Source organism: Oncorhynchus tshawytscha, linkage group LG30, assembly GCF_018296145.1.
Source record: "Oncorhynchus tshawytscha isolate Ot180627B linkage group LG30, Otsh_v2.0, whole genome shotgun sequence".
NCBI lineage: Eukaryota > Metazoa > Chordata > Actinopteri > Salmoniformes > Salmonidae > Oncorhynchus > Oncorhynchus tshawytscha.
In genome coordinates, this window is record NC_056458.1 from 50,598,098 (window position 1) to 50,610,245 (window position 12,148).

At 32.6% G+C, this 12,148-nt stretch overlaps 1 protein-coding gene across 2 annotated transcripts in view; it reads left to right on the top strand.

Annotated features, from left to right (window-relative positions):
- Window positions 1-12,148, top strand: part of LOC112237821 (B-cell receptor CD22) — a 33,915-nt gene that overhangs the window by 11,916 nt on the left and 9,851 nt on the right. The window contains exons 5-6 of one of the 2 annotated variants that reach the window (XM_042308969.1): window positions 849-1,112; window positions 1,340-1,528. In XM_042308969.1, coding sequence (XP_042164903.1) covers window positions 849-1,112; window positions 1,340-1,528 — 453 coding nt within the window. Of the gene's footprint in view, window positions 1-848; window positions 1,113-1,339; window positions 1,607-12,148 lie in introns of both variants that reach the window. The other variant, XM_042308968.1, reaches the window with a different exon arrangement.

Below are 12,148 nucleotides of genomic sequence, written 5' to 3' on the forward strand. Positions count from 1 at the left end.
TGGGAAGATGGATGGAGCCAAATACAGGACCATTCTGGAAGAAAACCTGATGGAGTCTGCAAAAGACCTGAGACTGGGACGGAGATTTGTCTTCCAACAAGACAATGATCCAAAACATAAAGCAAAATCTACAATGGAATGGTTCAAAAATAAACATATCCAGGTGTTAGAATGGCCAAGTCAAAGTCCAGACCTGAATCCAATCGAGAATCTGTGGAAAGAACTGAAAACTGCTGTACAGTAACAGTAAATAACAGTATCATCAGCATAAAAATGTAGTTGTGCATTTTGGACATTTTTGTCTAAATCATTTATATAAATAGTGAATAAGAGAGGACCAAGTACAGAGCCTTGGGGCACACCATTACAGACAGACAATTTAACAGACATGAGCCCATCCAACAGAGTGCACTGAGTTCTATCAGACAGGTGGTTAGCAAACCATGCAACTGCATGCTCCGAAAGACCTACACTCAACCATCTCTACCTTAGTATAGCATGATCAACTGTATCAAAAGCCTTAGAGAGATCAGTAAAAAGTGAGACACAGTGCTGTTTTTTGTCAAGGGCTTCAGTGATATCATTTAAAACCTTCATGGCTGCTGTAATTGTGCTATGCTTCTTCCTGAAGCCCGATTGGTACATTGATAAAAAATAGAGTTAGTAAATAAAAACTATTTTAGCTGTTCACTCACAAGGGTTTAGCTCAGTAGACTAACATAGTCTCGAGTCTGTAAAGATACATAAGCCTATATAATACTGGTGTTAAAAAGGCTTTAGCTCAGGAGGCTAATGAAGCCTTGAGTCACACATACAATATAACATGTGTATTGTCTATTTCCCTCCAGATGGTCCTAAAACCATGTCTGTGTCAGTCACCCCATCTGGACCCGTGTTTGATGGTGCGATGGTGAATCTGACCTGCAGCAGCAATGGCAACCCACCAGTAAGCAGCTTCACCTGGTACAGTGTGAAGGGAGACCAGGCGACACGGCTTGGGGTTGGGACGAGGCTAGAGACCAGTGTGTCTGCAGAAGTTCACCAGTTTTACTGTGAGGGCAGAAACGACCATGGAGGACAGAACTCGACGCTGATAGAAGTGGTTGTACAGTGTATGTATACTGTAGCTACAAGACCAATTCAACCATCGCCAAACATTTTTGGCAGTTATTCAACAATGCTGTTCTTGTTGTTGTTCTTCTTCTTGTTATTGTTGTTGTTCTTCTTCTTGTTATTGTTGTTGTTCTTGTTGTTATTTTTGTTGTTGTTGTTGTTCTTCTTCTTGTTGTTGTTCTTCTTGTTGTTCTGTATTAATGCAGATACCAATCTATCTCTCCAGATCCTCCCAGAAACACGTCAGTATCAGTGAATTCCTCTGGTCCAGTGTTGAAGGGCAGTTCAGTGACTCTGACCTGCATCAGTGATGCCAACCCACCAGTGTCCAGCTATAACTGGTACTCAGTCGACGAGAGCGAAACACGCAGTGTAATAGGAGTTGAACAGATGTACACAGTAGCTAATGTCAATGGTAATACACAGTACTTCTGCATAGCTAAAAATCAACGCGGATCGGACAATTCAACAATGCTCCAGCTCGACATTCAGTGTACGTTTTAATATCATAAACATCATGTAATGTGCCCCCAAATGGGACGGGGCCATTTTGTTGATGCAAGTCAGTGGTAATGTTTACCAAGCAATGAGTATTTTGGAGGGTCACCCACTTAAATTCTAGATCTGGTCAACCACATTGCTTCCATTATCCGATGGATCCACATTTAAATGGCCCTTGTTGGGTCATGGCACAACAATGTCTGGGAACCACTGTTTATAAACATAATCTGATAAACACAGACTAGTAATTCCACAAAGGTCTGTTGTAATGGTGTTAGTCACAGTAGACATAGTATTAATATCTGTAGTCAAAGTAGTTATAGTAGTCAAAGTAGGTATAATTGTTATAATAGTTATAGTAGGTAATAGTTATAGTAGTTATAGTAGTAGTAATAGTAGTTATAGTAGTCAAAGTAGGTATAATAGTTATAGTAGTCAAAGTAGGTATAATAGTTATAGTAGTAATAGTAGTTATAGTAGTCAAAGTAGGTATAATAGTTATAGTAGGTATAATAGTTATAGTAGTAGTAATAGTAGTTATAGTAGTTATAGTGTAGTAGTAATAGTAGTTATAGTGTAGTAGTAATAGTAGTTATAGTAGTCAAAGTAGGTAAAATAGTTATAGTTATAGTAGGTATAGTAGTAGTAATAGTTATAGTAGTTGTAGTAGTTATAGTGTAGTAGTTATAGTAGTCAAAGTAGGTAAAATAGTTATAGTTATAGTAGGTATAGTAGTAGTAATAGTTATAGTAGTTGTAGTAGTAATAGTTATAGTAGTTGTAGTAGTTATAGTGTAGTAGTTATAGTAGTTATAATAGTTATAGTAGGTATAATAGTTACAGTAGTTATAGTAGTCAAAGTAGGTAAAATAGTTATAGTTATAGTAGGTATAGTAGTAGTAATAGTTATAGTAGTTGTAGTAGTAATAGTTATAGTAGTTGTAGTAGTTATAGTGTAGTAGTTATAGTAGTCAATAGTTATAGTAGTTATAATAGTTATAGTAGGTATAATAGTTATAGTAGGTATAATAGTTATAGTAGGTGTTATAGTGTAGTAGTTATAGTAGTTATTGTAGTTATAGTAGTTATAGTAGGTATAGTAGTTTTAGTAGTAGTAGTTATTGTAGTTTTAGTAGTTATAGTTATAGTAGTGAATAGTTATAGTAATTATAGTAGTCAATAGTTGTTATAGTAGGTATAGTAGTAGTTATAGTAGTCAAAGTAGGTATAATAGTTGTAGTAGTTATAGTAGGTATAGTAGTAGTAGTAGTTATAGTAGTTATAGTAGTAGTAGTAGTTATAGTAGTTATAGTAGGTATAGTAGTAGTAATAGCTACAGTAGTTGTAGTAGTTATAGTGTAGTAGTTATAGTAGTTATTGTAGTGGTAGTAGTTATAATAGTTATAGTAGTTATAGTAGTTATAATAGTTATAGTAGGTATAATAGTTATAGTAGTTATAATAGTTATAGTAGGTAGGTATAATAGTTATACTTATAATAGTTATAGTAGTTATAATAGTTATAGCAGTTATAATAGTTATAGTAGTTATAATAGTTATAGTAGTTATAGTAGGTATAATAGTTATAGTAGGTATAATAGTTATAGTAGTTATAGTAGTTATAATAGTTATAATAGTTATAGTAGGTATAATAGTTATAGTAGTTATAATAGTTATAGTAGTTATAGTAGGTTTAATAGTTATAGTAGTTATAGTAGTTATAGTAGGTTTAATAGTTATAGTAGTTATACTAGTTATAGTAGGTTTAATAGTTATAGTAGTTATAATAGTTATAGTAGTTAAAATAGTTATAGTAGTTATAATAGTTATAATAGTTATAGTAGGTTTAATAGTTATAGTAGTTATAATAGTTATAGTCGGTTTAATAGTTATAGTAGGTATAATAGTTATAGTAGGTATAATAGTTATAGTAGGTATAATAGTTATAGTAGGTTTAATAGTTATAGTCGGTTTAATAGTTATAGTAGTTATAATAGTTATAGTAGGTTTAATAGTTATAGTAGGTATAATAGTTATAGTAGGTTTAATAGTTATAGTAGTTATAATAGTTCTAGTAGGTTTAATAGTTATAGTAGTTATAGTAGTAATAGTAGGTTTAATAGTTATAGTAGTTATAATAGTTATAGTAGTAATAGTAGTTATAGTAGGTTTAATAGTTATAGTAGGTTTAATAGTTATAGTAGTTATAGTAGTTATAATAGTTATAGTAGGTATAATAGTTATAGTAGGTTTAATAGTTATAGTAGTTATAATAGTTATAGTAGGTATAGTTATAGTAGGTTTACTAGTTATAGTCGGTTTAATAGTTATAGTAGTTATAATAGTTATAGTAGGTTTAATAGTTATAGTAGTTATAATAGTTATAGTAGGTTTAATAGTTATAGTAGTTATAATATTTATAGTAGGTTTAATAGTTATAGTAGTTATAATAGTTATAGTAGGTTTAATAGTTATAGTAGTAATACTAGTTATAGTAGGTTTAATAGTTATATAGGTATAATAGTTATAGTAGTAATAGTAGTTATAGTAGGTTTAATAGTTATAGTAGTTATAATAATTATAGTAGGTTTAATAGTTATAGTAGTTATAGTAGTTATAATAGTTATAGTAGTTATAATAGTTATAGTAGTAATAGTAGTTATAGTAGGTTTAATAGTTATAGTAGTTATAATAGTTATAGTAGTTATAGTAGGTTTAATAGTTATAGTAGTTATAGTAGTTATAGTAGTCAATAGTTATAGTAGTTATAATAGTTATAGTAGGTATAATAGTTATAGTAGGTGTTATAGTGTAGTAGTTATAGTAGTTATTGTAGTTATAGTAGTTATAGTAGTTTTAGTAGTAGTAGTTATTGTAGTTTTAGTAGTTATAGTTATAGTAGTGAATAGTTATAGTAATTATAGTAGTCAATAGTTGTTATAGTAGGTATAGTAGTAGTTATAGTAGTCAAAGTAGGTATAATAGTTGTAGTAGTTATAGTAGGTATAGTAGTAGTAATATTTATAGTAGTTATAGTAGGTATAGTAGTAGTAATAGCTACAGTAGTTGTAGTAGTCAATAGTTGTTATAGTAGGTATAGTAGTAGTTATAGTAGTCAAAGTAGGTATAATAGTTGTAGTAGTTATAGTAGGTATAGTAGTAGTAATAGTTATAGTAGTTATAGTAGGTATAGTAGTAGTAATAGCTACAGTAGTTGTAGTAGTTATGGTGTAGTAGTTATTGTAGTGGTAGTAGTTATAGTAGGTTTAATAGTTATAGTAGTTATAATAGTTATAGTAGTTATAATAGTTATAGTAGGTATAATAGTTATAGTAGGTATAATAGTTATAGTAGGTATAATAGTTATAGTAGGTATAATAGTTATAGTAGGTATAATAGTTATAGTAGTTATAATAGTTATAGCAGTTATAATAGTTATAGTAGTTATAATAGTTATAGTAGGTATAATAGTTATAGTAGGTATAATAGTTATAGTAGTTATAATAGTTATAGCAGTTATAATAGTTATAGTAGTTATAATAGTTATAATAGTTATAATAGTTATAGTAGTTATAATAGTTATAGTAGGTATAATAGTTATAGTAGTTATAATAGTTATAGTAGTCATAGTAGTTATAATAGTTATAGTAGTTATAGTAGGTTTAATAGTTATAGTAGTTATAATAGTTATAGTAGTAATAGTAGGTTTAATAGTTATAGTAGTTATAATAGTTATAGTAGTAATAGTAGTTATAGTAGGTTTAATAGTTATAGTAGTTATAATAGTTATAGTAGTTATAATAGTTATAGTAGTTATAGTAGTTATAGTAGTTATAGTAGGTTTAATAGTTATAGTAGTTATAGTAGGTTTAATAGTTATAGTAGTTATAGTAGTTATAATAGTTATAGTAGTTAATAGTTATAGTAGTAATAGTAGTTATAGTAGGTTTAATAGTTATAGTAGTTATAATAGTTATAGTAGGTTTAATAGTTATAGTAGTTATAGTAGGTTTAATAGTTATAGTAGTTATAATAGTTATAATAGTTATAGTAGTTATAATAGTTATAGTAGGTTTAATAGTTATAGTAGTTATAATAGTTATAGTAGGTATAATAGTTATAGTAGGTTTAATAGTTATAGTAGGTTTAATAGTTATAGTCGTTTTAATAGTTATAGTAGGTATAATAGTTATAGTAGGTTTAATAGTTATAGTAGGTTAATAGTTATAGTAGGTTTAATAGTTATAGTAGGTTTAATAGTTATAGTAGTTATAGTAGGTTTAATAGTTATAGTAGTTATAATAGTTATAGTAGGTTTAATAGTTATAGTAGTTATAATAGTTATAGTAGGTTTAATAGTTATAGTAGTTATAGTAGTCATAGTAGTTATAATAGTTATAGTAGTTATAGTAGGTTTAATAGTTATAGTAGTTATAATAGTTATAGTAGTAATAGTAGGTTTAATAGTTATAGTAGTTATAGTTATAGTAGTAATAGTAGTTATAGTAGGTTTAATAGTTATAGTAGTTATAATAGTTATAGTAGTTATAATAGTTATAGTAGTTATAGTAGTTATAGTAGGTTTAATAGTTATAGTAGTTATAGTAGGTTTAATAGTTATAGTAGTTATAGTAGTTATAATAGTTATAGTAGTAATAGTAGTTATAGTAGGTTTAATAGTTATAGTAGTTATAATAGTTATAGTAGTTATAATAGTTATAGTAGTAATAGTAGTTATAGTAGGTTTAATAGTTATAGTAGTTATAATAATTATAGTAGGTTTAATAGTTATAGTAGGTATAATAGTTATAGTAGTAATAGTAGTTATAGTAGGTTTAATAGTTATAGTAGTTATACTAGTTATAGTAGTAATAGTAGTTATAGTAGGTTTAATAGTTATAGTAGTTATAGTAGGTTTAATAGTTATAGTAGTTATAATAGTTATAGTAGTAATAGTAGTTATAGTAGGTTATAGTAGTAATAGTAGTTATAGTAGGTTTAATAGTTATAGTAGTTATAGTAGTTATAGTAGGTTTAATAGTTATAGTAGGTTTAATAGTTATAGTAGTTATAGTTATAGTTATAGTAGTTATAATAGTTATAGTAGGTATAATAGTTATAGTAGTTATAGTTATAGTAGGTTTAATAGTAGTTATAGTAGTTTAATAGTTATAGTAGTTATAGTAGTTTAATAGTTATAGTAGTATATAGTAGTAGGTTTAATATAGTAGGTTTAATAGTTATAGTAGTTAATAGTTAGTAGTTATAATAGTTATAGTAGTTATAGTAGTTATAATAGTTATAGTAGGTTTAATAGTTATAGTAGTTATAATAGTTATAGTAGGTTTAATAGTTAGTTATAGTAGTTATAGTAGTTTAAGTTAGTAGTTTAATAGTTATAGTAGGTTTAATAGTTATAGTAGTTATAGTAGGTTTAATAGTTATAGTAGTTATAGTAGTTATAGTAGTTTAATAGTTATAGTAGTTATAGTAGTTATAGTAGGTTTAATAGTAGTTATAGTAGGTTTAATAGTTATAGTAGTTATAGTTAGTAGTTTAATAGTTATAGTAATAGTAGTTATAGTAGTTTAATAGTAGTTATAGTAGGTTTAATAGTTATAGTAGTTATAGTTTATAATAGTTATAGTAGTAATAGTAGTTATAGTAGGTTTAATAGTAGTAGTTATAATAGTTATAGTAGTAATAGTTATAGTAGTAATAGTAGTTATAGTAGGTTTAATAGTTATAGTAGTTATAATAGTTATAGTAGGTTTAATAGTTTATAATAGTTATAGTAGTTATAGTAGTTATAGTAGGTTTAATAGTTATAGTTATACTAGTAGTTATAGTAGTTATAGTAGGTTTAATAGTTATAGTAGTTATAATAGTTATAGTAGTAATAGTAGTTATAGTAGGTTAAATAGTTATAGTAGTAATAGTAGTTATAGTAGGTTTAATAGTTATAGTAGTAATAGTAGTTGTAATAGTTATAGTAGTTATAGTAGGTTTAATAGTTATAGTAGGTTTAATAGTTATAGTAGTTATAATAGTTATAGTAGTCATAGTAGTTATAATAGTTATAGTAGTTATAATAGTTATAGTAGTCATAGTAGTTATAATAGTTATAGTAGGTTTAATAGTTATAGTAGTTATAGTAGGTTTAATAGTTATAGTAGTTATACTAGTTATAGTAGGTTTAATAGTTATAGTAGTTATACTAGTTATAGTAGGTTTAATAGTTATAGTAGTCATAGTAGTTATAGTAGTTATAGTAGGTTTAATAGTTATAGTAGGTTTAATAGTTATAGTAGTTATAATAGTTATAGTAGTCATAGTAGTTATAGTAGTTATAATAGTTATAGTAGGTATAATAGTTATAGTAGTTATAATAGTTATAGTAGGTTTAATAGTTATAGTAGTTATAGTAGGTTTAATAGTTATAGTAGTTATACTAGTTATAGTAGGTTTAATAGTAGTTATACTAGTTATAGTAGTTATACTAGTTATAGTAGGTTTAATAGTTATAGTAGTTATACTAGTTATAATAGTTATAGTAGTGGTAGTAGTTATAATAGATATAATAGTTATAGTAGTGGTAGTAGTTATAGTAGGTATAGTAGTTATAGTAGTTATAGTATGTATAGTAGTTATAGTAGTTATAGTAGTGGTAGTAGTTATAGTAGGTATAGTAGTTATAGTAGTTATTGTAGTTATAGTAGTTAGAATAGTTATCGTAGTTATAGTAGATCAAATCAAATCAAATTTTATTTGTCACATACACATGGTTAGCAGATGTTAATGCGAGTGTAGCGAAATGCTTGTGCTTCTAGTTCCGACAATGCAGTAATAACGAACAAGTAATCTAACTAACAATTCCAAAAAAAACCTACTGTCTTATACACAGTGTAAGGGGATAAAGAATATGTACATAAGGATATATGAATGAGTGATGGTACAGAGCAGCATAGGCAAGATACAGTAGATGATATCGAGTACAGTATATACATATGAGATAAGTATGTAAACCAAGTGGCATAGTTAAAGTGGCTAGTGATACATGTATTACATAAGGATGCAGTCGATGATATAGAGTACAGTATCAACGTATGCATATGAGATGAAAAATGTAGGGTAAGTAACATTATATAAGTTAGCATTGTTTAAAGTGGCTAGTGATATATTTACATCATTTCCCATCAATTCCCATGATTAAAGTGGCTGGAGTAGAGTCAGTGTCATTGACAGTGTGTTGGCAGTAGCCACTCAATGTTAGTGGTGGCTGTTTAACAGTCTGATGGCCTTGAGATAGAAGCTGTTTTTCAGTCTCTTGGTCCCAGCTTTGATGCACCTGTACTGACCTCGCCTTCTGGATGACAGCGGGGTGAACAGGCAGTGGCTCGGGTGGTTGATGTCCTTGATGATCTTTATGGCCTTCCTGTAGCATCGGGTGGTGTAGGTGTCCTGGAGGGCAGGTAGTTTGCCCCCGGTGATGCGTTGTGCAGACCTCACTACCCACTGGAGAGCCTTACGGTTGAGGGCGGTGCAGTTGCCATACCAGGCGGTGATACAGCCCGCCAGGATGCTCTCGATTGTGCATCTGTAGAAGTTTGTGAGTGCTTTTGGTGACAAGCCGAATTTCTTCAGCCTCCTGAGGTTGAAGAGGCGCTGCTGCGCCTTCCTCACGATGCTGTCTGTGTGAGTGGACCAATTCAGTTTGTCTGTGATGTGTATGCCGAGGAACTTAAAACTTGCTACCCTCTCCACTACTGTTCCATCGATGTGGATGGGGGTGTTCCCTCTGCTGTTTCCTGAAGTCCACAATCATCTCCTTAGTTTTGTTGACGTTGAGTGTGAGGTTATTTTCCTGACACCACACTCCGAGGGCCCTCACCTCCTCCCTGTAGGCCGTCTCGTCGTTGTTGGTAATCAAGCCTACCACTGTTGTGTCGTCCGCAAACTTGATGATTGAGTTGGAGGCGTGCGTGGCCACGCAGTCGTGGGTGAACAGGGAGTACAGGAGAGGGCTCAGAACGCACCCTTGTGGGGCCCCAGTGTTGAGGATCAGCGGGGAGGAGATTGTTGTTGTTGTTGCCTACCCTCACCTGGGGGCGGCCCGTCAGGAAGTCCAGTACCCAGTTGCACAGGGCGGGGTCGAGACCCAGGGTCTCGAGCTTGATGACGAGCTTGGAGGGTACTATGGTGTTGAATGCCGAGCTGTAGTCGATGAACAGCATTCTCACATAGGTATTCCTCTTGTCCAGATGGGTTAGGGCAGTGTGCAGTGTGGTTGAGATTGCATCGTCTGTGGACCTATTTGGGCGGTAAGCAAATTGGAGTGGGTCAAGGGTGTCAGGTAGGGTGGAGGTGATATGGTCCTTGACTAGTCTCTCAAAGCACTTCATGATGACGGATGTGAGTGCTACGGGCGGTAGTCGTTTAGCTCAGTTACCTTAGCTTTCTTGGGAACAGGAACAATGGTGGCCCTCTTGAAGCATGTGGGAACAGCAGACTGGTATAGGGATTGGTTGAATATGTCTGTAAACACACCGGCCAGCTGGTCTGCGCATGCTCTGAGGGCGCGGCTGGGGATGCCGTCTGGGCCTGCAGCCTTGCGAGGGTTAACACGTTTAAATGTCTTACTCACTTCGGCTGCAGTGAAGGAGAGACCGCATGTTTTCGTTGCAGGCCGTGTCAGTGGCACTGTATTGTCCTCAAAGCGGGCAAAAAAGTTATTTAGTCTGCCTGGGAGCAAGACATCCTGGTCCGTGACTGGGCTGGATTTCTTCCTGTAGTCCGTGATTGACTGTAGGCCCTGCCACATGCCTCTTGTGTCTGAGCCGTTGAATTGAGATTCTACTTTGTCTCTGTACTGGCGCTTAGCTTGTTTGATAGCCTTGCGGAGGGAATAGCTGCACTGTTTGTATTCAGTCATGTTACCAGACACCTTGCCCTGATTAAAAGCAGTGGTTTGCGCCTTCAGTTCCACACGAATGCTGCCATCAATCCACGGTTTCTGGTTAGGGAATGTTTTAATCGTTGCTATGGGAACGACATCTTCAACGCACGTTCTAATGAACTCGCACACCGAATCAGCGTATTCGCAATGTTGTTGTCTGACGCAATACGAAACATCTCCCAGTCCACGTGATGGAAGCAGTCTTGGAGTGTGGAGTCAGCTTGGTCGGACCAGCGTTGGACAGACCTCAGCGTTGGAGCTTCTTGTTTTAGTTTCTGTCTGTAGGCAGGGATCAACAAAATGGAGTCGTGGTCAGCTTTTCCGAAAGGGGGCGGAGCAGGGCCTTATATGCGTCGCGGAAGTTAGAGTAACAATGATCCAGGGTCTTTCCACCCCTGGTTGCGCAATCGATATGCTGATAAAATTTAGGAGTCTTGTTTTCAGATTAGCCTTGAACTTGTTAGGGAGGATGTTCCCTTGTGGGGATCAAATCAGCGGATATTTTAGAGCGTCACTGATGTTTTTCGTTAAAATTCAAACTTTCATGAAAACACACAAGCAAGGTATTGAATTAAAGCTACACTGTTGTGAATCTAGCCACCGAGTCAGATTTGTAAAATGCTTTTCAGCGGCATGAGAAGCTATTATCTGATAGCATGTAACACCCCAAAAGACCCGTAGAGGATTTAATTAGCGTAGTCGGCGCTACACAAACCGCACAATAAAATATAAAACATTCATTACCTTTGACCATCTTCTTTCTTGGCACTCCTTGATGTCCCATAATCAATACTGGGTCTTTTTTGGATTAAATCGGTCCATATATAGCCTAGATATCGATCTATGAAGACTGTGTGATAAACGGAAAAAAATAGCGTTTCATAACGTAACGTCATTTTTTAAAAGTTAAAAAGTCGACGATAAACTTTCACAAAACACTTCAAATACCTTTCTAATGCAACTTTAGGTATTACTACACGTCAATAAGCTATAAAAATCATCAGTGGGCGATGTAAATTGATAGCCTGCCGTGTGGAAAAATGTCCGGAAAAATACAGACAATGCCTCGGGTCGGTGGTCGGAGAGAATCGGTTCCCTTTGGTCGGATCTACCAAGAATCAATTCAGATTCAAATGAGGAGACTCTATACATCCTGTGGAAGCTGTAGGTACTGCAAGCTCGGCCCCATATATTACGGTTCACCTTTAACAATTCATGGGAGTGGCGCATGGATATTTTTTTCCATCTCCAGTGATCAGATTTTCCTGCGCTTTTCGATGAAACAGACGTTCTGTTATAGTCACAGCCGTGATTTAAACAGTTTTAGAAACGTCTGAGTGTTTTCTATCCACACATACTAATCATATGCATATACTATATTCCTGGAATGAGTAGCAGGGCGCTGAAATGTTGCGCGATTTTTAACAAAAAGCTGCGAAAATTCGCATCATCCCAAAGAGGTTTAAAATCCCCAGCTACAATGAATGCAGCCTCCGGATAAATCGTTTCCAGTTTGCAGAGAGTTAAATAAAGTTAGTTCAGAGCCATCGATGTGTCTGCTTGGGGGGATATATACGGCT